Genomic DNA, 27,780 nt, shown 5'->3' with positions numbered 1-27,780 from the left:
GCCGGACGCCTGTGCTTTACATCACTTGTTTGAGAGTGTCTTGGCGGGATGCAACACCTTCCGGAAGGGCTGACTGGAAAATACCTGCAGTCTGTTCTCGAATCTTATTGGCTGGAAGAACCTAAATGTTAAATAATTTCGTAGAACTTAGGTGAATCGATACACCTAGGCGGTGTGCGTCTGTGGGCATACCATAATTTTTTCGGACGCTATACGCATATAAACGATAATCGCACTGCTTGTCTGAAATGCGTACGTGTTTTGGTGTTAAGTTACTGTGGTCAGTGCAAAGAAAATAATGTGGGTGGAACTATGTCTGGTCGTAAGGGGTGTATAGATTTGACGTGGAAATTGCTGCTTCGATGCGTCGATAGCCGTAAAGAGTATGACGGATTTTACGTGGAAAATTATGTCCAGTCATAAGGAGGATATAGAAATATGTGGGCAATTGATGTTTCCAGAGCCACAGTCGTCAAAAGGAGCTATTTCCGATAGTCAGCTCATTGTTGAATATCACTGGATTGGTGCTGCAATTGTAGTATTTAGTTGTAATTATATGGGTGGTTTCCTAGCATGACACTGCTTCGTGTCCGGGTGCGTGACGGAGGTAGCTGTCTCCCGAACTGACCGGGCATGTACGAGGATGCAGTCGACCTAACCGTGTCGCCCTCTGGACGGGTGAATAGCGAACTAATATTCAGTATGTGTTGGGCAACCTTCGTGATCGCGTGTGCTGCGAGCATTCTTCGATTTTTACGTAGGAATTTGAGAGGGTTGAATATGGCGAGTGTCTGCACTGGACGATAATCCCCCCCCCCCTCCCCGCTTATGTCATGAAAATTGACTGGCTGACGGCTGAAAAGTGACAGCGGCTGTCTCTGCGACCTCTGAACGTCCGGGCAATGAGCGTGCAGCAGCCGGAGTGACCAGTGTGCGGCAGGGCGGATGGCGGCGTGCGGAAGTTTCCACGATCTACGACATCTAGCCGTGACAGCTACTATGGAATCGATCGTGGTTTAAGTGTATGCATTTACAAAGCGCCATTTTCATGTTGTGACGGCTGCTGTGAGTGGAACTGAGTGTTACTCAGTACATTCCAGTGGACTCTTTCGAACAGGGGAAAGATGGAGTAGTATTTGTTCAAATAACGGTAGATTTGTTTTTGTTACAATCCTATCACGCAATAGACTCTTTGAACTCCATCTTCTTACTGCTGTAGCAGAGAGAACCAACTTTGAAATTCTATAGCGCTTTAGAAAAACCCACTTACTAGACCTGAAGGTGGTTCGAAGTTACACAACCGGGACGGTATAAATTTTCGTCGAAATTTGAAATTACAACTATCACTTTACAAAGCACCGCTTCGAATCACGTTGTCAAATTCCCGATTAAACAATTTATTATTTCCGATAGTGGTACTGCGAACATACTCTAGTCATACCCCTTCCCCATCTTCTGCAAATTGTTTAAGGATATATCACAATTGAGCTGAAATCTGAAATTCTCACTACTATTTTCGTCTGCCTCTGACGTAATGAATTTCCCCTCCAAACGACGTAACTATGCCAATATCCAGCAATAGGAGACAAGGAAAATCCAGAAGGGGGAAGAGTAGAGCTTAGAAACTGGGCAATTGCGTAATCGAATCCTGAATGACTCCAGAATTTCATGCCAAATACACCAGCCCTAGTATCCACCAGTAGGCAGCAAGGAAAAACTGGCCAACACAGAGCACTCGCTCCGTCTTCAGGTCACTCTCCCGGTCGTTATGATGGTATTCTGTGACCGGAGCCGCTACTATTCGGTCGAGTAGCTCCTCAATTGGCATCACGAGGCTGAGTGCACCCCGAAAAATGGCAACAGCGCATGGCGGCTGGATGGTCACCCATCCAAGTACCGGCCACGCCCGACAGCGCTTAACTTCGGTGATCTCACGGGAACCGGTGTATCCACTGCGGCAAGGCCGTTGCCGGCCAACGCAGAAGGCATCGATTTAATTAATTAGTCAATTAATTTGACTGAGTGCAGGTAATTATATGGGGAGGGCTGGGGGTTTACCCAGTAAATGCTACTTTGTTCAGGACAAAAGTGGGCTTAGTGTTGTTACTTGTTACTGGTCAGGAAGTAACCTCTTGAGAGAGAGAGAGAGAGAGAGAGAGAGAGAGTGAGTGAGAGAGAGAGAGAGAGAGAGAGAGAGAGAGAGTGAGAGAGAGCATTTGTTTCGACAGGAATTTCCCAGATATCAATATCAAAGAGTTGCTGCCACCTGATGCTTTGTGCATCAGGAAATAACTGGACGGGCGAGAGGGTATTGGGGGAAGGGGTTGGAGGGAGGAGTAACCCTGGGTGCAACCAGTCACCTGCTCCTCCCTCGGTTAGAGATACGATTTTAGTATATATCCTGGATGATAGTCTTAGAACTGGTCTCTTCAAACTCAAGGACTTATGTCTACAAATTTGTCTCCCCATTATCAAGCCATTAAAACAGTCTCTTTGATCCTAGACTACTGTATAAAATCTCTCATAAGTGTTTGCAACTCAGACGACATGTCCACAAACTCAGTTGCAGACGCTTGTCCATTCAGACTTACAAAAGACACAGCACCCATGCACTGTCTCCAACACTTTCCTTCCTGCAGTCATTGTTTTATCAGTCATCAGCAACACCAATACCATTACTAGAGAGTAAATTGCACCTCATGTGGGAAATCCGGACAGAGGGCCAAAGTGTGTCAATCAATTTTGAAGGTGTCAGTGGAGAGCACCTGAATGGATCCCTCAGACATGGGGGCAGCAACATATTCATATGTATCCATACACGTCATATATTTAATTAGCGCTCCCACACTCCACAGAAAGTCTCATATTAACTGTCAAAATCAATAACATACCCATCTCCTTGCAAATAGGTACAGGGACTGCTGTAACCATTATCGATAGAGGATTATAGGATAGTGTCAGGTCACCTCCCCTCCATCCCTTGGGTGCCCCAATGTGGAGTCATAGCCGTGACCTTATAAAGATTGATTTATAATTTCACAGCCAAGTACCGTATCAGTCACACATCATGGTCAGGATTTTGGTTAAGGATGCCCTGAGACCTAGCAGTTTCTTAGGCATGGATCTTTTTAATGCACTTGAGTTAGAAACTGATGACTCTGCCACCAATGTCAACTCCCTGGGAACAAATCTGTAACTCAAAGATTTTTTTTTTCAAAATTCAACTCTGTTTTTTCACAATCCTCTTTTGGTTCAAATTGTTCAAATGACTCTGAGCACTATGGCACTTAACTTCTGAGGTCATCAGTCCCCTAGAACTTAGAACTACTTAAACCTAACTAACCTAAGGACACCACACACATCCATACCCGAGGCCGGATTCGGATCTGCGACCGTAGCGGTCGTGCGGTTCCAGACTGTAGCGCCTAGAACCACTCGGCCACCCCGGCCGACCCTCTTTTGGTGTTACAGACTTTGAAGCCCACATGGACCCCCTTTCATGGCAATGCCGACATTTTTTAGGGATAGAAATGTTCCATTTGCGCTCAGGGATAAGTTTCAGAGGGAATTACAGCCAATGGACCACACTAGCGGTTAGTGTTGAAAAACCAAAGGGTACCTTACGCATCTGTGAAGATTTTAAGACAACCAGCAACGCCCAATGAATCATTGATGCGTACCTGATACCTAAGGTAGAAGACATCATGATCTGTCTATTGGGTGGAAAAGTGTTAGCAGAAATTGATCTGAAGGATGCATAACTTCAATTGGTATTGGATGGAGAATCCCGACGCATCGTAGTAATCAAACCTCTATTTGCGTTTTTCAGTACAACAAATTTCCCTTTGGTATAGCCAGCGCCCCGGGGATATTTCAACGATATATGCAGCATCTCACTCGTGATGTCCCAGGGATAGCGAATTAAGACATTATCATTGCAGGCAAAGATGCCCTGTACCCCGCCAACAATTGGGACACTCTATTGATACTACTCCAACAGGCCAATCCAAAATGTAACAAGGAAAAGTTTTGTTTCTTTGTTCCCCAAGTTCAATATCTCAGACACATTTAAAGTGCTTTCGACATTTTATCCACGTCTCAGTACATTGAAGCAGTACATAAACTTCCAGCTCCTACGAATACCAGCCAGCTGAAATCAGTGTTGGGACAATTAAATTACAACTGAAAGAGTATTCTCTATGTCGATACCACTGCCAAACCACTTCATCGCCTATTGTGGAAAAACGTCCACTGGCAATGGATTCCAGTGTGTGACAAAGCTTTCAGACAGTTAAAACAGGTTCTTCTTTGCTCCTTATGCCTCACAGCATGTGACCCTACAAAACTTCTTATCCTCACAGAAGAGGTATGAGACTATGCGATGGGGGTAGTCCTGGCCCACGTGGTTTATGAGGTGGAACACTCAATTGCTTTTGTGTCCAAAACCCTCACCATTTGTCAGAATGCCAATTTTGTTTGTTCTGATGACGATATCCTACACAGTAGTCCCCACCTAGAGATCCGAATGGAGAATATCTTACTCAAAAAGATGATATGATCATTAAACCATACAGTAGAGCTTCATTCTCTCGTGAAAAAAAAATAACGGTTGTAGTTTCCGTTTGTTTTCAGCCGTTTGCAATACCAACAAGCAAGGCCGTTTTGCTAATGTTACAAGGCCACATTAGTTAACCATTCAGTATGCTGCCCCTGAAACTACTGAAACTGTCTGTTCAGGGATCATGCGTTAGTACGGCCGCTCCACGAATACTTCTCCATTGTGGCTGCACTTATGGTACAGCTATATAAAAAAAAATTATTTAATGTGTGCTATTGATAACGTAAACGATATATTAAATTGGGTGCTGAACAATAATGACAAACGAACTTTAATCAACGGAAATTTGTGTGTCCCCTCCCGCTATATAAAGTGACACATACTGAAGTCAATCGACGATTCACCACGAAGCGCAACGCTTGATAACTAGTTGGGACTTTAAGTTAGGGGACATGAATTTTCTCTGGCTGTGCATTCCGATGATGTATAAAATTTCTGAAACTTAAACGCAAATATGTTTTTCGACACAAATACATGGATCCTAAGAAGAAACTCTTGAAACTGTGCTATTCGATATTTCTGCGTTCCGTAGTATACTAAAAGGCGATGTCATAACTGACCTCAAAATCGAAGGCTATATATAGAGACAGATGTGTACGTTGTTGTAGATGTATCTGAGCAATTCTGGACTGTGTACCAGCCAACACACAATATGGTCCAAGGTCATATCGTTGTGCGATCTTTTTTCTATTTTTTTTTAAAGCGTGGAACTCGATTTTGTTACGTCACCTGCACGTGGATGTTAACAATTTATACGAGTTTTTCATACAGCATTTTCTGCTTACTGGAGAGTCCAATGGCTGACCAGTTAGGAAATCGACGGTGTAGACTTCTTAAGTGTTCCACACGTCTCTGATGTAGAGAATATCTTGCATGAAGGCTTGGGTATTCAATAGTTACCACGACGACCACAAAGATTTGTCCCTATGCCAAGGGCACCTAGTTCCGCCAACATTCCCTTCCCATGCTGTTGACGACGCTGAGGGAGAAAATAAAGTATGTACTTCACTATCAAAATCTTCAATGGTGTCTTGATTTGGGAATATAACCGGTTAGACATCACCACGTAGTTAAATTCAACGAGCGTCTATGGTTGAGCAGTTACACTGACTTGAATACCGCAAAGAAGTTCATTCGCAACCTGTAACTTTGACAAAAAATTGAAATCAATGAATCTGGCCATTTTTAGCGCAAAGATAGGAAAGTAAACATGGCGATGTTAGTTTGGTCAACTGTTGGGGAGGGAATGAAGGAGAGAAAAATCTGATCGGCAAATTCAAGCGGTCTGCCAGATACAATTAGCACTTTTTCTCATAGCGTAGATGATAGCGCATGAGACTTTCGCTCGGATTCGATCCCTACTATCGCCTTGTGTCCAATTTTTGTATCTCATTCTTGTACGGTTATAGCGAGCCAAACGAAGAAAACATTTGGCGACGGCGTCTCTGGCGCGCCACTTGAAATCGTGCGCTCAGCGATATGATAGGCTAACTTCAATGCTACTTACCTTGGAAATTGCGCAGATTATCGAATTTTTTTCTTAACTATTAATTATTAACTGCTCTACAAAAAAAACCTTTTTTTCTATTTCTGATAAAAAATATTGTGATCCTAGTTGTATTTTGAGTGCTGAATTGAAAACTGTTTTTGGTTTTTTTTCTGTCAGGGATAGTTTATGAGTAATCGCAATTTTATTTCTCTTTTCAGTTTCTGATATAGTGCAGCAAACGTGAGGTGAAATTCGACAAACAAATGCACATCTTTATGATGTTATAAGTTCATCACATTAATGGAGGGTGGGATCTAACATATAACACAGTAACCTTTGTGTATACACTTTGAAGCATTTATTTGACATGAGAAATTACAGAAAATTGACAAACAATGAGCCACTGCCTTGTAATGCACATCACTTTTTCTCTTGTATTGTGAATCTTTCTTCTATCGAATGATATTCCAGCAATAATCTGCTAACATAGAAGGTACCCACTTCCCTTCATAGTGCCTTTCTATGGTAGAAATGTCTTTATGGAATCTTTCCCCATGTTCATTCGATACGTCACTACAACTCTCTGTGATGTAGTCCAGATGAGAGTCCATCATATGTACTTCCAAAGACATATCGCACCCCAAATCCTGATATGCTTTGATCATATCCTTCACTATTGCTTTGTAGTTAGTAGCTCTTCTTCTTCCGAGGAAGTTTTCCGACACCATCTTGAAACAGTCCCATGCGGTTTTTTCTTCATCAGTTAAACATGTTTCAAAATTTGCATCTTTCTGCAGCTCCCTGATTTGTGGGCCCACAAATACACCTTCCTTTATTTTTGCAGCTGAAAGACGGGGGAATTTGGTAGCTAGATATGCAAACCCACAGCCTGTTGGATCCATGGCCTTCACGAATTGTTTCGTCAGGCCAAGTTTGATGTGAAGCAATGGAAGTAGTATATATTCAGGAGCTACCAGACTTTCACGTTGTACATTCTTTTCGCCAACTTTCCATCTTCGCCTAGGCCATTTCTTTTTTACGTAGTGAGAATTTCGGTCTCGACTGTCCCACTCGCAAAGAAAACAGGCATACTTTGTGTAGCCTTGTTGCATTCCCAGTACCATAGCAATTACCTTGAAATCTGCACATATTTTCCATTTGTGTTCATTGTATTTTAATGAATTTAGCATCCTTTGTACGAATTCGTAATTCTCTCTTGTCAAACTAGCGTAAACTACTGGAACAGAGGGTATTTTATTTCCGTTATGGAGCAAAACACCCTTCAGACTTGTTTTCGATGCATCTATGAAAAGTCTCCACTCCTGTGAAATATAAGTGAAGTTCAGCACTTTCATCAGGCCAGCAACGCCATTGCAAAATGTCAGTGCTTCGTCAGTTGAAAAATAAGAAAGAAAGGCATGTTCTCTCTGCCTGAACACACTGATTTTAGTACTTTGGTGCAGTAGATTATACTCTTGTAATCTTGAACCAAGCAGCTGTGCCTTTTGTTTACTTAGTCCTAGATCACATACTAAATCATTTAAATCTGCCTGTGTTAACAAATGTGGCGATGACTCACTTGTGCAGTGATATAAAGAATCATCATCTGTGATTTCTTCAGTACTACTTATTTCACTGTCACTGGAATTTGACCTCGAGCTCTTGAAGGTACTGGAAGGTTGTCGGAATGCTGCACTGGCATTCTCGCTGAAGGCAGATCTGTGTAAACAATGTGCCTCTTCGACTTTTTGTTTGTAAAACCCTGAATTTTTGTTAGACAGAAATAACAATCAGTAACATGGTCCTTAGGCTCCCTCCACACCATGGGAACAGCAAACAACGCCACATTCTCTTTACTTTTCCACCACTGAATTATTTTGCAGTAACATGTAGCACAACAGAAATGTGGTGCCCATTCTTTATCTTGGTCTTCTACCTCTACTCCAAAGTAATGTTTGTATGCTTTCTTTATGACTGAAGAAATTTTCTTCCTATTTCTGGCAAAAGTGAACTTCCCACAGATGTAGCAGAAGTTGTCCGGCTTATATCGACATCCACGACGACGTGGCATTTCTGCAAATTTAAAAATACCACTTTGGTAATACACCTGTATCAAATTAATAGTAGGGAACTAGAGGAATGCTGATGTGTAAAGACAAGCAGTCGTTTTACCTTCAGCACCAGGCTCAATCAATTTACACACAGGAACTAAAAAATTCAATCGTGCTCGGAAATATGACAGACAGTTACTTGTCAGCCAAAACACCCACTCGTTAAGTGGGCTAATTGCGGCTAACACCACTGTTGTAAACTCGATGCACCTGCCCCTAGGAGGCGTGAAGCTTTACTGCCGAGGCAGCGACCGGTTGTCGCCGTTCGAGCTAATGAGATGTTTCAGGTGGTCTTAATGACATAGTTGTGGCGGGGGATAACCTAATGATGTCTGATTCTTCCCACCTGCTGTTGCACAAGAAATTATCACGTTCTATCACTACATGATGCGGCAACATACCCGTATTTCTCTATAACGTCTCTGTGTTTGCCGTGAATTGTGAATATACATATATATACATATTACATAAAAAGTATCCCTGACAACGATATTTTGTTTACATATTTGAATTTCCCATGGTAAAATGGTCTAGAAGCACATACTTTAATATCAGAAGTAGAACCCATCTCGAACAGTGTATCAGCACAACCTGTCCTGAAACACCATTATAAGCTTTTTAGAATGTTTCTGACCACCCTCTATATGCGCTACCCTTCTTTAGTGGATAAAGACGAGATACTCTGGACAAGAGTGAAGACATGAGTTAACAAAGAAAAGAGACTATATGTCGTATATGACTACAGAAGGGGTGGTTAAATTCCTTTTGTAATGTCTACACTTGCAATGGTACAAGTACGTTTTAAGAATAGACGTAAATGAAACTGAACAATTACTGCTGATTGGATACAGAAAGGATTTTTATTCTATTTCTTTGTTCTTAGCTACACAAAAATGTTACCTTGAATCCGAAGCCAAGATAACACTCTTTAGAGTAATTGAAAAAAAAAGTGGGAACTGTAGTTCATATAGTGAGATGTTATTGAAGAAAGTTTATGAAGTGCAGGGATGATGGTACTAATGTACATATAGTACTGCAAAATCTGTGCAATATTGTATCTACAGAACTAAAAGTCCTGCATCATGTAATTGCTTGTACATTCAGTGCTTGAAGACGTACCTAACTCGCGATCTGGGGCACATGTGATACGAAAATTTTACAATGTCCCAAATTGGAATTAAACTCATGACCTGGGAAGTAATGAGAGAGTTGTAGAAGACTTTAAAAAGCGGAAAACACAGAAAAGTGAAAAAATAGCAACGTCAGCCGGCCGGTAGGGCCGAGCGGTTCTAGGCGCTTCAGTCTGGAACCGCGCGACCGCTACGGTCGCAGGTTCGAATCCTGCCTCGGGCGTGGATGTGTGTGATGTCCTTAGGCTAGTTAGGTTTAAGTAGTTCTAAGTTCTAGGGGACTGATGACCTCAGATGTTAAGTCCCATAGTGCTCAGAGCCATTTTTTTTAGCAACGTCAGGGCTGGAAACTGCACAGATTCATCCAGGTGTAAATCTCTATTTAAGGGCTGTCAGGAAATAATGATATTTTGGAATTATCACCGAAATGGTTATAATCTAATTAGTCATGTGGTGTCTCAAGTGAAACTTGGTCATGGAATTACACTCCTGGAAATGGAAAAAAGAACACATTGACACCGGTGTGTCAGACCCACCATACTTGCTCCGGACACTGCGAGAGGGCTGTACAAGCAATGATCACACGCACGGCACAGCGGACACACCAGGAACCGCGGTGTTGGCCGTCGAATGGCGCTAGCTGCGCAGCATTTGTGCACCGCCGCCGTCAGTGTCAGCCAGTTTGCCGTGGCATACGGAGCTCCATCGCAGTCTTTAACACTGGTAGCATGCCGCGACAGCGTGGACGTGAACCGTATGTGCAGTTGACGGACTTTGAGCGAGGGCGTATAGTGGGCATGCGGGAGGCCGGGTGGACGTACCGCCGAATTGCTCAACACGTGGGGCGTGAGGTCTCCACAGTACATCGATGTTGTCGCCAGTGGTCGGCGGAAGGTGCACGTGCCCGTCGACCTGGGACCGGACCGCAGCGACGCACGGATGCACGCCAAGATTGATGCCGTATTCCTGGGCTTCAGGAAGGCATTTGATACGGTTCCGCACTTACGTTTAGTGAAAAAAATACGAGCTTACGGAATATCGGACCAGGTTTGTGATTGGATTCAGGATTTCCTAGAAGAAAGAACACAACATGTCATTCTTAACGGTTCAAAATCTGCAGATGTAGAGGTAATTTCGGGAGTACCGCAAGGAAGCGTGATAGGACCTTTATTGTTTACAATATACATAAATGACTTAGTTGACAACATCGGTAGCTCCGTGAGGCTATTTGCAGATGACACGGTTGTCTACAAGAAAGTAGCAACATCAGAAGACTCGTACGTACTCCAGGAAGACCTGCAGAGGATTAATGCATGGTGCGACAGCTGGCAGCTTTCCCTAAACGTAGATAAATGTAATATAATGCGCATACATAGGGGCAGAAATCCATTCCAGTACGATTATGCCATAGGTGGCAAATCATTGGAAGCGGTAACGACCGTAAAATACTTAGGAGTTACTATCCGGAGCGATCTGAAGTGGAATGATCACATAAAACAAATAGTGGGAAAAGCAGGCGCCAGGTTGAGATTCATAGGAAGAATTCTAAGAAAATGTGACTCATCGACGAAAGAAGTAGCTTACAAAACGCTTGTTCGTCCGATTCTTGAGTATTGCTCATCAGTATGGGACCCTTACCAGGTTGGATTAATAGAAGAGATAGACATGATCCAGCGAAAAGCAGCGCGATTCGTCATGGGGACATTTAGTCAGCGCGAGAGCGTTACGGAGATGCTGAACAAGCTCCAGTGGCGGACACTTCAAGAAAGGCGTTACGCAATACGGAGAGGTTTATTATCGAAATTACGAGAGAGCACATTCCGGGAAGAGATGGGCAACATATTACTACCGCCCACATATATCTCGCGTAATGATCACAACGAAAAGATCCGAGAAATTAGAGCAAATACGGAGACTTACAAGCAGTCGTTCTTCCCACGCACAATTCGTGAATGGAACAGGGAAGGGGGGATCAGATAGTGGTACAATAAGTACCCTCCGCCACACACCGTAAGGTGGATCGCGGAGTATAGATGTAGATGTAGAAGACCGTAGGATCCTACGCAGTGCCGTAGGGGACCGCACCGCCACTTCCCAGCAAATTAGGGACACTGTTGCTCCTGGGGTATCGGCGAGGACCATTCGCAACCGTCTCCATGAAGCTGGGCTACGGTCCCGCACACCGTTAGGCCGTCTTCCGCTCACGCCCCAACATCGTGCAGCCCGCCTCCAGTGGTGTCGCGACAGGCGTGAATGGAGGGACGAATGGAGACGTGTCGTCTTCAGCGATGAGAGTCGCTTCTGCCTTGGTGCCAATGATGGTCGTATGCGTGTTTGGCGCCGTGCAGGTGAGCGCCACAATCAGGACTGCATACGACCGAGGCACACAGGGCCAACACCCGGCATCATGGTGTGGGGAGCGATCTCCTACACTGGCCGTACACCACTGGTGATCGTCGAGGGGACACTGAATAGTGCACGGTACATCCAAACCGTCATCGAACCCATCGTTCTACCATTCCTAGACCGGCAAGGGAACTTGCTGTTCCAACAGGACAATGCACGTCCGCATGTATCCCGTGCCACCCAACGTGCTCTAGAAGGTGTAAGTCAACTACCCTGGCCAGCAAGATCTCCGGATCTGTCCCCCATTGAGAATGTTTGGGACTGGATGAAGCGTCGTCTCACGCGGTCTGCACGTCCAGCACGAACGCTGGTCCAACTGAGGCGCCAGGTGGAAATGGCATGGCAAGCCGTTCCACAGGACAACATCCAGCATCTCTACGATCGTCTCCATGGGAGAATAGCAGCCTGCATTGCTGCGAAAGGGGGATATACACTGTACTAGTGCCGACATTGTGCATGCTCTGTTGCCTGTGTCTATGTGCCTGTGGTTCTGTCAGTGTGATCATGTGATGTATCTGACCCCAGGAATGTGTCAATAAAGTTTCCCCTTCCTGGGACAATGAATTCACGGTGTTCTTATTTCAATTTCCAGGAGTGTATTATTTCTTGTATCCCTGCCACACAATGATGTCGATATGGGTTCTGTAGGCGGCATAAATACTGTACTAAACGACTCGTGGCGATGGTGGTCGTTCTGCACGCCGGTACGATCGCAGATGTGTGAAAGAGTCGGAACCAGTTCCACAAAATATCCAGGCACCGTGATGATCGAACCAGATTGTTGCTGTTTATGACGCTTAGTAGTTCGCGCCATGTCTCCTGACAACCGCCCTGTCAGTGCACTTGGAATTCGCATTGGATATCAGTGGACTGTTTACGCAACCTCACGACAACTATGGTATTCCCGCACTTCATTTGCACGTTACAGATCCGGAGTTGGATGCATGTCGGCTGCTATCTCATGTGTCGTTCGCTACGTACAGTGTTTGGATTGTCTGGAGAGATACACAATTTGGAGCTCAAAAATTAGTATCTTAATATCGTACACAAAATTAAGCTAGTATAGATCAATGATCGTTTCAATATGTAATTTGTGACATACTATATATAGTTGATACGCGGGTCAGCTGTGAATAGATGAAAGCGATTATATGGAGCAATGAAGAGTGCCATAAACTCACGTATCGAAGCAAACGAATAAAAGATAATAAAAAAACATAGTCAATGTTGCAAATAGAGAATATCGATATACTTGGCATACCAAGGAAGTTAACTTGGTGAAGGTGCTTACAGCAGAAACAAAAGCCCAGGTGGCATACCAGAGGGAGCTATCCAAGGAATCATAAGAACAGGAGTGAACAAGGTGATGCCATTTCACGAAGGGGATACCCCGGCCAATAAACGCCATACGATCATATCATTTCATTTCACCATTGATTTTCAATTTGGTACTGGAGAAAGTAATTCGGGAGATGCGAAGAGAATATAAAGTGGTGAAGCTAAATGGAAGAACAAAGCTATTGGGATATGCAGACGACACAGAAGACATAGCGGTGTAAGAGGAAGAGTTGGCAGAAACCGTAGAGCACTCCGGGTAGAATGTCAGAAAGACTGGAATGAGGATTAATATGGAGAAGACTGAAGTGATAGAAGTATCCAGAGAAGCTCCTAATAATGCCTCAGTACAGGCAGGAATATGGAATATAACCAGAGTGGAAAAATTTAAGTACTTGGGCATCTTGTTCAATAGCTAAAACAAGAAATTATTCAATGTATTGTCAATTTCAATCTGAAGCAGGTATTGTCATAAAAAATCTGTCAGTTAAGACCAAATTTAAAGCCTATATTCAGTGATGGTACTGTTGTTGTTATATGGGACGTAAACGTTAATCACCACAAAAGAAGAAGAATACCTCCTGATCTTCGAAAGGAAAAACATGAGGAAGATCTTTGAACCAATCCACGAAGAGAACACATGGAGACGGAGCAAGAACCTCAATCTGTGCGACCTGATGAAACAACAGAATATCGTGCAGAAAATGAGAGCGGAGAATAATTATGGTAGGGCACATTGCCAGGGTGCTAGAAACGTGCGGGCTAAAGCTGTCCTTGTGGGAAAGCCTGATGGAACTCGTTCAATTGGAAGACCAAGGAAGCAATGGGAGGATGAATTGCAGGACCTTCAGCAGTTCGGTATCCATTAGAACTGGATCCAAAATTGCACAAGATCCCCATCTATGGAGGAACATCGTAAGATTGACGCATGAACTTCAGGCTCCGTGATAGCCGATATACGAGTATATGTATACATGTTTGCAAACAGAGTGTATCATCAATCAGTATTAGCGCGTTTTGTGGGGTACGGTACGAGTGCGTGGGCCCTTAGATGAAATCTTTTAAACACTGCTATGACAGTCAAAAGAACGTAACGGGGTGTGCTACTGAAGTTAACAGCCACCCTCTTCGTGACGCCAACGGATGAATTTGCTAGCCATAATAAGAGTATGCCCGTTGGAGCAGGGAATCAGGAAAATAGATGTCTTATATCAATTAAAGAAACGCAACGAAATGCAACTGCATAGAATAGAGGAAACTGAGACCCAAACAAAGATAGAAGGAAAATATTGCATTTCATATCCATGATAAAATGGACTAAATAATTCTGACACAGAAAGAGGAACTCACAAATTTCTCCGTAACATCAAGCAGAGATCACAACAGATTCACTGTTTTGATGCATTGTCTATAAACAATATGTCTGCAGAAAATCAAAAATCCTCACAGATGGAGTGTCTAATGCGTCTCACTCGAACACTGTGACGACAATTAAATGAACTGATATTGCGCGTCTTGCGCACCCTTTTCTCTTCCGTTCGACAATCAGGGCGGTGTCTGACAACAACCTCATCACGTGACACTAACCATTAAGCTCCGCCATTCTAGCCTCAGAGAGACCAAGTGGGACCGACAGACCGCAGTCATTCCCAGCTAATGGCCTCATTTGGATCCGATATGGAGTCGCATGGGGTCAGCACCAGCTGTCCGCACCGTTGTCGGTTTTGCAGGCCTTTGAGTCGCTACTCCCGATCCATGTAATTTCTCCATTGACATCACGAAGCTGAGCAGATCTCGATCAAATCCTACCACCGAGAAAAAATATCTGGTAGTACCGGAAAATGATGCCTGGCTCTCCGCATGGCAGAGTCAACTAAGCTGACCACTCAGCCACGGAGACGGCAGTCACGTGACACACAGAACTATTATTTTAGCCAGAGTAACAACAGCACTCTCATACCAACGCAGCAGGTTACTCCAATTCTATTCCTCGTGAATGGAATCGTCTATTGTCATCCATTTAGTCTAAAGTGATCCAATGTCACGACATTGAACTCAGTTTTGTCAGCCAGACACCTGAAGGTCATCATCAGAACTTTTACGTAGTGTTTCAAACTGTCAAGCTTACGGTCAGCCGTTTGTTTCTTAAAGCTGGAAGCAGGTTTTCGAATGGACGCAATTCCAGATGACCTTCCCTCACTAACAACTAAGGCTGTCGACAGAAATCTAATGCACGATCTACTGGTCAGTATGCTGCAATGGTAATGACTATAATGGGAAGGGATTACTTACATATTATTGTGTTGGTTTGACATGTCTCACTGATGTGAAACTTCTTGCCAAAGTGAATGTTAAATAAAAAGTACCATTTGTGCTAAACATACCCGCTGCTCCTTGCTGTACGTGAAGAGGACTTCTGCCTCCTGCCACGTGTTGTTGCCAGTGGGATCTTTGGTACTCCACAGAATACGGTCGAAGCCATCTGGGCTGCCATCCTCGCTGACCGGATGCAAGAGCACTCGCAGCCCGGCTGCGCTCAGACCGTCGATGATGAAGCTGAAATGTTTAATCACTCGTCTTTAGTCGACGTAAAGAGAGTAAAAAAGTTGGTGTTTTCCCTACCTCGGGCAAGCGCCAACACCGGTACGCTTGTCGTTAGCTCCTGAGTATGCAGATGATGAATTACAATAGTGTGTCTGCAAGTGCATGAAGAATGTACCTCTTAATACGATAAACATTATTACAAACAGGGAACTGTCTAGCACGAAGAGGCATATTCTGTAAGAATACACTCTTGTAAAACACGACCGATTCGCTTGCTGGTTGATAATATGGGCAAGCACAGGTTTATTTGCATGATTTTCAGACATGAAAACGAGTAGTGAAACTCACCTAAACGAGACACACTTTCCGTCAGCGCCAGTAGATCCCATTATAGGACTCTCGAGAAAAGCGCTTTGTCCTCTCATGTCAGCCATAAGTCCAAGGGCCGACGTCTCGAAGAAAACATATCCACCTGAGTCAACAAAAAGTTACAACTTTAATGGTTTTGTATTTACTGATTGTTTATTATGATATAAAACGCCCCGTTGTTGAGCTAAATATCCAATAAAATTTTAAGGAGCGAGATGACGTAGTGGATAAAGCAATGTACTCATGTTTCGGAGAAGTGAACTGAAAATCTTCGTCCATCCACTCACACACATTTCCCCTGTGGTTTTCCTCAAGCACTTCCGGAAAAAGTTGGACGATTTCTTGACTACAGACAATCCCTTCTCCAATTCCCTCTCCAGTTGAGCTCCAAATGTAATGACTCAGTTGTCGATAAGACATTGAAAGAAAGACCTGCGTAGTTAAAACCAAAACTCTGTTTTCGGAAATTAACAACAAAATTGTTGATTTTTATATTCACTAAATTCGCGTTAAGATCACCGAAGGATTATATATCAAAGATCTGTTTGTTTCGCGCCGATTGCTAAAGGATTCCGACAAAATTATTCTTCAAACCATTGGTTGCTGGACTTTTTCTCCAGAAATAAAATGCTTGGCTTATGCATTTTAAAAGTCTTTGACTGTGGAGCCTGGCTCAGTAAACTTTTGAATTGTTCAGTTGGTTACATTGCAATAAACAGCGTAATCCGGTGTGATCCAAAGAAGAGCGGCGCGTTTCGTCACATGATTATTTGGTAAGCGTGGTAGCGTTATGAAGATGGTTAGCAAACTCAAGTGGCAGACTCTGCAAGAGAGGCGCTCTGCATCGCGGTGTAGCTTCTGTCCAGGTTTCGAGAGGGTGCGTTTCTGGATGAGGTATCAAATACACTCCTGGAAATTGAAATAAGAACACAGTGAATTCATTGTCCCAGGAAGGGGAAACTTTATTGACACATTCCTGGGGTCAGATACATCACATGATCACACTGACAGAACCACAGGCACATAGACACAGGCAACAGAGCATGCACAATGTCGGCACTAGTACAGTGTATATCCACCTTTCGCAGCAATGCAGGCTGCTATTCTCCCATGGAGACGATCGTAGAGATGCTGGATGTGGTCCTGTGGAACGGCTTGCCATGCCATTTCCACCTGGCGCCTCAGTTGGACCAGCGTTCGTGCTGGACGTGCAGACCGCGTGAGACGACGCTTCATCCAGTCCCAAACATGCTCAATGGGGGACAGATCCGGAGATCTTGCTGGCCAGGGTAGTTGACTTACACCTTCTAGAGCACGTTGGCTGGCACGGGATACATGCGGACGTGCATTGTCCATTTGGAACAGTAAGTTCCCTTGCCGGTCTAGGAATGGTAGAACGATGGGTTCGATGACGGTTTGGATATACCGTGCACTATTCAGTGTCCCCTCGACGATCACCAGTGGTGTACGGCCAGTGTAGGAGATCGCTCCCCACACCATGATGCCGGGTGTTGGCCCTGTGTGCCTCGGTCGTATGCAGTCCTGATTGTGGCGCTCACCTGCACGGCGCCAAACACGCATACGACCATCATTGGCACCAAGGCAGAAGCGACTCTCATCGCTGAAGACGACACGTCTCCATTCGTCCCTCCATTCACGCCTGTCGCGACACCACTGGAGGCGGGCTGCACGATGTTGGGGCGTGAGCGGAAGACGGCCTAACGGTGTGCGGGACCGTAGCCCAGCTTCATGGAGACGGTTGCGAATGGTCCTCGCCGATACCCCAGGAGCAACAGTGTCCCTAATTTGCTGGGAAGTGGCGGTGCGGTCCCCTACGGCATTGCGTAGGATCCTACGGTCTTGGCGTGCATCCGTGCGTCGCTGCGGTCCGGTCCCAGGTCGACGGGCACGTGCACCTTCCGCCGACCACTGGCGACAACATCGATATACTGTGGAGACCTCACGCCCCACGTGTTGAGCAATTCGGCGGTACGTCCACCCGGCCTCCCGCATGCCCACTATACGCCCTCGCTCAAAGTCCGTCAACTGCACATACGGTTCACGTCCACGCTGTCGCGGCATGCTACCAGTGTTAAAGACTGCGATGGAGCTCCGTATGCCATGGCAAACTGGCTGACACTGACGGCGGCGGTGCACAAATGCTGCGCAGCTAGCGCCATTCGACGGCCAACACCGCGGTTCCTGGTGTGTCCGCTGTGCCGTGCGTGTGATCATTGCTTGTACAGCCCTCTCGCAGTGTCCGGAGCAAGTATGGTGGGTCTGACACACCGGTGTCAATGTGTTCTTTTTTCCATTTCCAGGAGTGTATATTGCTTCCCCCTACTTTTACCTCCCATGGAGATCACGAATGTAAAATTAGAGAGATTCGAGCGCGCTCGGAGGCTTTCCGGCAGTCGTTCTTCCCGCGATTGGAACAGGAAAGGGAGGTAATGACAATGGCACGTAAAGTGCCCTCCGCCACACACCGTTGGGCGGCTTGCGGAGTATAAATATAGATGTAGATGAAATATGCAGTAAAAATTTAGAGTCCAATGAGAAATGTTTTATCGTTGAAAGGTAAATCGAAATAAGATCGTAAAAACAATTAGCGAATAGTATTTTCGATGGGATTAAATAACTCGTCGTTTTGTAATCAAAATAAAAATTAAAAATGAGTGGCGGAAAATAAATTGTTTATTTTTCTATTTAAATGAGACCACGAATCCCGTTTTCAGAACTATTCTGGCTCTAATTATGTGGGAATCACTACGTTCTTCTGGGAACGAAAAACTTCAAAGAATAATTACAGAATGACAGAAGTTAAAGTAAAAGATCTTTCTTATTCTTGGATGTGCCCACCAATTACCGCGTGCCAGTGCCAGTTTCTTGTTCGTTGTTCTTTCTTTTCCTTCCAATACTCCCTCATCATTTTTCTTCCTGTCTTCTGATCACTTCATACTAATTTTCTCCACACTCCTACCTTGGAATTTTTCCAAATTCAATACTTTTTCGCCTAAACACTTCTCTGCAGTGGTTTCTTCAGTTTTTATTTTTATTTGTTTTACAAATCCTGTTGCTACTTTGTGGATAGAATTTTTTGTTGAATTCTTATCCTACAAATATTTGAAGATCTTTTTGGTTAATCTACTGTCTTACATTCGATACAAATGTCCAAAACGTACCAGCCTTCTTTTTCTAGTTACGTCTGATATTTTTTGTGCGTTTCGATAAATTTAGTCATTTCTTCGTAATTTTCAAACTTCCATAGTTTGTCGAGGGCCTAATGTCTACCCAATGATTAAGCTTGCTAATATTTAGAATTTATCTCAATTATAGCTTAATGCTAAACATTCGCTTGCATACGAAAATTTTGGCGTCACACTACTGTATTGTAACGCCTTATTTTTGCTTTTTAAACAGACTTTTTTCTTGTAACGGTCTGTAATTATAACATATTTTCTTCCCGTTTTGCATATTTTATTCTCTATAGCAGCTTATTCCAAACAATTTCCTTTGATTGTCTTCCCGAAATACACTCCTGGAAATGGAAAAAAGAACACATTGACAACGGTGTGTCAGACCCACCATACTTGCACCGGACACTGCGAGAGGGCTGTACAAGCAATGATCACACGCACGGCACAGCGGACACACCAGGAACCGCGGTGTTGGCCGTCGAATGGCGCTAGCTGCGCAGCATTTGTGCACCGCCGCCGTCAGTGTCAGCCAGTTTGCCGTGCCATACGGAGCTCCATCGCCGTCTTTAACACTGGTAGCATGCCGCGACAGCGTCGACGTGAACCGCATGTGCAGTTGACGGACTTTGAGCGAGGGTGTATAGTGGGCATGCGGGAGGCCGGGTGGACGTACCGCCGAATTGCTCAACACGTGGGGCGTGAGGTCTCCACAGTACATCGATGTTGTCGCCAGTGGTCGGCGGAAGATGCACGTGCCCGTCGACCTGGGACCGGACCGCAGCGACGCACGGATGCACGCCAAGACCGTAGGATCCTACGCAGTGCCGTAGGGGACCGCACCGCCACTTCCCAGCAAATTAGGGACACTGTTGCTCCTGGGGTATCGGCGAGGACCATTCGCAACCGTCTCCATGAAGCTGGGCTACGGTCCCGCACACCGTTAGGCCGTCTTCCGCTCACGCCCCAACATCGTGCAGCCCGCCTCCAGTGGTGTCGCGACAGGCGTGAATGGAGGGACGAATGGAGACGTGTCGTCTTCAGCGATGAGAGTCGCTTCTGCCTTGGTGCCAATGATGGTCGTATGCGTGTTTGGCGCCGTGCAGGTGAGCGCCACAATCAGGACTGCATACGACCGAGGCACACAGGGCGAACACCCGGCATCATGGTGTGGGGAGCGATCTCCTACACTGGCCATACACCACTGGTGATCGTCGAGGGGACACTGAATAGTGCACGGTACATCCAAACCGTCATCGAACCCATCGTTCTACCATTCCTAGACCGCCAAGGGAACTTGCTGTTCCAACAGGACAATGCACGTCCGCATGTATCCCGTGCCACCCAACGTGCTCTAGAAGGTGTAAGTCAACTACCCTGGCCAGCAAGATCTCCGGATCTGTCCTCCATTGAGCATGTTTGGGACTGGATGAAGCGTCGTCTCACGCGGTCTGCACGTCCAGCACGAACGCTGGTCCAACTGAGGCGCCAGGTGGAAATGGCATGGCAAGCCGTTCCACAGGACTACATCCAGCATCTCTACGATCGTCTCCATGGGAGAATAGCAGCCTGCATTGCTGCGAAAGGTGGATATACACTGTACTAGTGCCGACATTGTTCATGCTCTGTTGCCTGTGTCTATGTGCCTGTGGTTCTGTCAGTGTGATCATGTGATGTATCTGACCCCAGGAATGTGTCAATAAAGTTTCCCCTTCCTGGGACAATGAATTCACTGTGTTCTTATTTCAATTTCCAGGAGTGTATTTTAGTTTTTATCCGTCTCGATTTGGCCAGTATCTGTATTCGGAAATTTCGTTGCAGCTGTAATATTCGTTAAGAATTGCCTTTCTTCTGCAGAAATTCTTAAGCTGGTGGTACTGGCTATTTATTCTAATACATTAATTTGCATCACAGCACATGTCACATTGTATGGCAAGTCATCTGCCAATGTGAGACAGTTTCCTTTTTGTTACCTCTTCGCAATAGTATTGGTGAAATCTCATATTCATTCAGTTTTTGAATTCTAATTCCCACTATTTTCTCTAGAACACCATGAAATAGATGTGGGGATAGGTCACCGCCTTGCCGCACACATGTGTTTATTTCGACTTTCTGAGAAATTTCTTACATAAATTTCATTTTACTTACTGTGTCTTAACGTTTTTCACTAATTACAATTGCTAATACAGATTTTCATCAAGTTCTCGGATTAGTTTATCTGTGGTTTCTCTGCCGCGAGAGCCAAAGGTCTTTCTGAAATCATCAGACAGTGTTTTTATGTCTTTTGAATTCCGTAACATGTAGCGATTGACTGACTTCAGATTAAATATTTGTGCAGGACATTATCTGCTCTTCCTGAAACCATTTTGATATTCACCTAAATGATTATCCAGTGTTGTTTTTACTCTGTTTAGGAAAATCTTGGAAATTTTTTTATATTCAACTGCAAAGCAAAGAAACTCCTCTGTAGTTGTTAACGTGTTATTTATTGCCTTTCTTAGACAGTGGATGGATCCATTCTCCTGGGATTTTTTTCTGTTTACCACATTTCTTCAAAGATAAATTTGAAATTTTCTTGTTTTTGATAGAGACTGCTGAAATAGCCTTCTCCAGTGCTTTAATTGTTCTTTAAGGGGTTTAAGCCCTTCTTTAATTTTTTGATAGTTAAAACTCGTTCTAGAGTTCCATTAGTATTTGAGAATTTCATCTTATGGATGGTTCTGGACAATTAAAAGACTGATCAAAATATTTAATTATTAATACGAAGTTAATCGTCCCTCATTGCCCAACACTTTGTCCAGTCTTCGAGAGACAGAGCAGACGAATGAGCTATAAAGATGCTGAAGTCGCCTAATGATTTACCACACGACAAAACCAGCATTCCAAACATTGTCTCGACCACATTCCTAATGGTTTGCATCCTCAAAACACAAACACGCCAACATGTTCGAATATATTTACCTCTACAGATTTTTGGGGCCATTGCAATACTCTTTAGTGCCTTTCAGACAGTATTTGCGCGCTGCTTTTATTGTGTACGGTTTGGCAGTAACAGCAGAGCTGCGCCACAAATGAGCTTCCTTCAGTTTTCTTTCTGCCTCTGCATCATACAGCTTCGTTCTTATAATAATAAATGACAATATTTAGACATCACCATATGCTCTAACATTTTTCCATTTGTTGGAACTTATCACAGGCTACGCAGGAATGTGTGTCTTCGTTTCATCCAAGTGACATCCACAAACACCCTAATATCTGTAGTGATTTCATGTTCATTTTCTTTCACAAATTTTTTGTTGGTAACAACATTTTTGACAGTCCTTATAATGCTCCCTGTAGTTGCTTTAGCGGCAGTTTTTAAAATGTGACTGTTCAAACCTTGCGCTTGTAGTACAGTTTAATTCACACGCTAAACTTATTCCTGCCAGTTATTTTTAATATAGCTATTCCCGTTAAATTTTTCGCTTTTACGTAGCATTATTACTCAGCTCACAAGTAAAAATCTTCAATTTCAGTTAGCATAAGTGCTTCAGTAACAACAATCCAAGTAACATTGGTGGATCCCAAATACAAAGGAACGTGTAACAATGACTATCAAACTCCCCATCGGCGAGTATGTACACTGCTGTCCACTGGAGTCTGTGCAAGAAGCTAAAATCGAAGATAGAATGAACTGTTGCTGTTATTATACAGACTTCGAACAGTATTATCAATTTCTGGCAAAAGTGAGAGAGGTGCACGACACGCAGTTTCTCAGATTTAATTTCTTTTCGATACTGTTTGCACATAATTACAATGTCTGGCACAAATGCTATTCTTAGATTTTATTGCTGCTAACAATTTTACACTGGAAACTGTCAGACAATTTTCTACAGATACCGGCGTTAATACTGGAGCAGTTTTCTATAAAATCCATTTTTTTGCTTATTTACACTTACACTCTCCCACCATCATTTTTCACGGACTGCCTAGATATGACGGATGTCCAATAAAAAATAGGCTCTACAAAGTAAGCATCTATTTGATTATGAATCATTTGATGTTACCATATTTTGAGATATATTCTCCTACTGTACTATTTCTACATAAATCAGAATCCTATGTTGTGCTAATAGCTATTTGTAAACAACGTTTAAATTACAAAAATTAGTAACATCAACCTTTTTCACTAGCTGTGCTGGCGTCTGTTGGCGGCCCACCGAGCCAGTTGGAAAGCGTTCCTGCTCCTGTGAACCACTGGGTGGCACTGCCGTTGCGGTTTGCCCAGTCACAGAACAACAAATCGTTGTCCATTCCAAAATCGCAGATTTCTGAAATCAAAAGTCAAACATGTCGCTTTGAGTCACCAAGGAATATCAAAAACATAAGTGTGACAAGTTATAAAATACATACAACAAAGTGGCAATGACTGAAAAAAATCCATATACAGAATAATAGAAAAAATACACTCCTGGAAATTGAAATAAGAACACCGTGAATTCATTGTCCCAGGAAGGGGAAACTTTATTGACACATTCCTGGGGTCAGATACATCACATGATCACACTGACAGAACCACAGGCACATAGACACAGGCAACAGAGCATGCACAATGTCGGCACTAGTACAGTGTATATCCACCTTTCGCAGCAATGCAGGCTGCTATTCTCCCATGGAGATGATCGTAGAGATGCTGGATGTAGTCCTGTGGAACGGCTTGCCATGCCATTTCCACCTGGCGCCTCAGTTGGACCAGCGTTCGTGCTGGACGTGCAGACCGCGTGAGACGACGCTTCATCCAGTCCCAAACATGTTCAATGGGGGACAGATCCGGAGATCTTGCTGGCCAGGGTAGTTGACTTACACCTTCTAGAGCACGTTGGGTGGCACGGGATACATGCGGACGTGCATTGTCCTGTTGGAACAGCAAGTTCCCTTGCCGGTCTAGGAATGGTAGAACGATGGGTTCGATGACGGTTTGGATGTACCGTGCACTATTCAGTGTCCCCTCGACGATCACCAGTGGCGTACGGCCAGTGTAGGAGATCGCTCCCCACACCATGATGCCGGGTGTTGGCCCTGTGTGCCTCGGTCGTATGCAGTCCTGATTGTGGCGCTCACCTGCACGGCGCCAAACACGCATACGACCATCATTGGCACCAAGGCAGAAGTGACTCTCATCGCTGAAGACGACACGTCTCCATTCGTCCCTCCATTCACGCCTGTCGCGACACCACTGGAGTCGGGCTGCACGATGTTGGGGCGTGAGCGGAAGACGGCCTAACGGTGTGCGGGACCGTAGCCCAGCTTCATGGAGACGGTTGCGAATGGTCCTCGCCGATACCCCAGGAGCAACAGTGTCCCTAATTTGCTGGGAAGTGGCGGTGCGGTCCCCTACGGCACTGCGTAGGATCCTACGGTCTTGGCGTGCATCCGTGCGTCGCTGCGGTCCGGTCCCAGGTCGACGGGCACGTGCACCTTCCGCCGACCACTGGCGACAACATCGATGTACTGTGGAGACCTCACGCCCCACGTGTTGAGCAATTCGGCGGTACCTCCACCCGGCCTCCCGCATGCCCACTATACACCCTCGCTCAAAGTCCGTCAACTGCACACACGGTTCACGTCCACGCTGTCGCGGCATGCTACCAGTGTTAAAGACGGCGATGGAGCTCCGTATGCCACGGCAAACTGGCTGACACTGACGGCGGCGGTGCACAAATGCTGCGCAGCTAGCGCCATTCGACGGCCAACACCGCGGTTCCTGGTGTGTCCGCTGTGCCGTGCGTGTGATCATTGCTTGTACAGCCCTCTCGCAGTGTCCGGAGCAAGTATGGTGGGTCTGACACACCGGTGTCAATGTGTTCTTTTTTCCATTTCCAGGAGTGTAATAATCTCTTCCCGAATAACGCTTCCAAATTTCCCGACATTTAGTACTGATAGTGAAGATAAAGATGACGTATGGCATTCTGCCCTCCTCTTCTAGCTCCAAACCTTCGCACTTCCTATTAACTACGTTCGTCTGATCGCCTCCTTTCTTTTCCACCGTCCTTCCTATATCACCATCCATAACACGGATTCCTACACTTTCTATCCCTCCGCTGGTGTGCCCTGAGCTTCCGTCGTCTCCCCTTATCTGTACCTTCTATATACGGCGGACGTGCCGCCGCCTTCATCCTCCATCCACCTTCTCCAGTACGCCGATGACACTGCCTTCCTTGCCCCCACTCCACCCTGCAACACTCCCAGCACCTTCTCCAATCCCATCTTGTCCTGTTCACCACTTGGTGTAACCAGTGGCTGCTCAAGGTCAATCCTTCCAAAACCCAGGCAATCATTGTAGGCAAAACCACCCCTTCCTTCCACCTCCTTGATTTTTATGTCACCATCTATGGCCGTCCTATTCACCTTATCCCCACCCTCAAGTACCTTGGTGTCACCCTTGACCATCGCCTTTCCTGGACCCCCCACTTCCAGACAATCCAAGCCAAGGCACATTCCCAACTCCACCTCCTCAAACTCCTTTCTGGCCGCACATGGGGTCTGGACCCTTCCACTATCCTCCACACTTATAAATCCCTTATCCGCCCCATCCTCTGCTATGCCCATCCCGCCTGGATCTCCACCCCTCCCGCCTACTATAAGTCCCTCCAAATCCTTGAACGCCACGCACTCTGCCTTGCCTATCGCATCCATCTCCCATCCCCCACGCGGATCCTATGTGACTTGATTCCCTTCCCGCACCTTTTCTTTTCCTCAAATGGGTGCGGATCCTTTACACCTCCCGCAAGCTCGATCCCCCACACCCGCTTGTCTCTCCCATCCTCGCCCATCCTAGCCCGCTGCCATGTCTGTATTCTTGCATCTCACCTGCTCTCCATCTTCACACCCTCCATACCCTTTCCCAAGATGGTTTCTGCCAACCCCCCTCCCTGATGATGTCCTTGTCCCATCCATCTACCCCTCCTACGAGCTCTGACTCTCTCCTCCCATTCCCCCCTTTTCCCCCAGGGCTTCCTCTCTCCCTCCTCACCTTCCTTTTTCCCCCTTCCTCTCTCTCACATCTCCCGCTTCCATCCCTCTCCCCGGGCTTCTAAACCTTCCCCTCTCTCCTCCCTCCTGCTCTCCCTTCTTTCTGCCACTGGCTCCAACCCCCTCCTTGCCGCCCTCCTACCTCTCCCTTTGACCAGGAGGCAGTCCCCCCCCCCCCCCCCCACCCTTCGTCAGTGTGAGTGCTTCGCCGATGATCGACGCCAGTGTTTCCGTGCGTCAGTGTCTCTCCGTTTGTGTACAGTGCTTTCATCAGTGTTTTCTACTATGTTCGCGTCTCCACCTGGATGTCTTCGTCTGTTCAACTAGTGCCACCCTTCTTGTACAGTGCCCTACGTCAAACGACTTATAATTTATTGTGCAGTGTTCCTCATATGTTTACCATGCTTTTTATGTTTTCTCTGTCTTCCGTGTCTATATGTTGTATCTCTTGGCCGAAGAGCGGCGTATGTAGGCCGCTGCCGGCCCGCCTCAGCTGAGGCATGAAATAACAATAAAGGGAAAAAAAGATAAAGATGACGAAACATAATTGCAGTTTTAACGGACAATACCTACTGTTGTTAACGAATAATGTTTCTCTCTTTATTTCGTAAATGTGCCTTCCAGATCTCATATTTCGGCAATTTTACGCGGCGGCGCTGTGTTAAGAATTTCATACATGTGTATACGTGTTCATACGCGTGCAACTTCATCGCGAGTGGAGTAGGACTGAGTGATTGAGTGAGTGATTGTGACAACGTTTTCAGGCTTTTTACGCACATTCGTTTCCTTTAATATTTGTAAGGGAGTTGATAACGTCGCCGTTGAGCGCCTGTTCACCTCAAAAACAACAACAGCAATTTCATGCCACATATTGTACTTTGAGAGAAAGATCAAGTGGAAGAAATGGTTAAATAATGACGTCTGTGGTTTGTAGTTAGTCCCTCGATATTGCACAAGCGTGCAGAGAGTCGTGGTCTTTCTGGAACTTTGTTCCTAGGAGCGAGGCCAAGAAAGGTGGGTAAATGAAAAGCACTACGCCCTCGGCACTGCGGCATGGTGTTAAGAAAGTCAAAGCGTTGTCATGTTCCGAAGGCCAAGCTGTGTCCGCACATAGATTAACTGGTCATCCACCCCTAGACTGAGACTTTCATTACTGAATACCACATAGTAAGTAACTGCCTTTGTCCATCTAGTCCTGGTTTGACACCATTACATCGACTGGACGTATTGGGGAAGACTTATCGAGAGTCGACGTTATGGTTGACGTAATGTAATTCCTTGTCATGAAGGCGTCTGGTATGTAGTGCTGCAGGACGAGGGACACTTCATTAGGGGTCCTACGGCTCTCTGGACGCTTGGCAGCGAGAGCACTGCCTGTTAATGGCTAATTCGTATTAGCAAATCCTGTATGTCTGTCTTCGACCCATTGTTTCCAACAACGTACTATAATGACATCTGTATGATGTATATGTTGTACAATGTGTTAAACTTCCCAGAAAATAAAAACTTAAGTAAATACTGGAGTACATCTGAGAAAATAACAAAAATTTGTTTCACCTAACCATTGTTTTCT

At 45.2% G+C, this 27,780-nt stretch overlaps 1 protein-coding gene and 1 pseudogene across 2 annotated transcripts in view; both read right to left on the bottom strand.

The window, feature by feature from the left end:
* The window catches only part of LOC126183235 (MAM and LDL-receptor class A domain-containing protein 1-like), a 433,083-nt gene that overhangs the window by 279,951 nt on the left and 125,352 nt on the right, over nucleotides 1-27,780 (bottom strand). For both annotated transcript variants that reach the window (XM_049925025.1, XM_049925024.1), the window contains exons 4-6: nucleotides 23,357-23,506; nucleotides 15,982-16,105; nucleotides 15,474-15,645 (exon numbers count right to left, since the gene is read on the bottom strand). In XM_049925025.1, coding sequence (XP_049780982.1) covers nucleotides 15,474-15,645; nucleotides 15,982-16,105; nucleotides 23,357-23,506 — 446 coding nt within the window. The remainder of the gene's footprint in view (nucleotides 1-15,473; nucleotides 15,646-15,981; nucleotides 16,106-23,356; nucleotides 23,507-27,780) is intronic.
* Nucleotides 1,855-1,971, bottom strand: LOC126185863 (5S ribosomal RNA; annotated as a pseudogene).

Source organism: Schistocerca cancellata, chromosome 4 (genome assembly GCF_023864275.1).
Source record: "Schistocerca cancellata isolate TAMUIC-IGC-003103 chromosome 4, iqSchCanc2.1, whole genome shotgun sequence".
In the NCBI taxonomy this organism is placed as follows: domain Eukaryota; kingdom Metazoa; phylum Arthropoda; class Insecta; order Orthoptera; family Acrididae; genus Schistocerca; species Schistocerca cancellata.
This window is presented reverse-complemented; position numbering and strand designations above follow the sequence as displayed.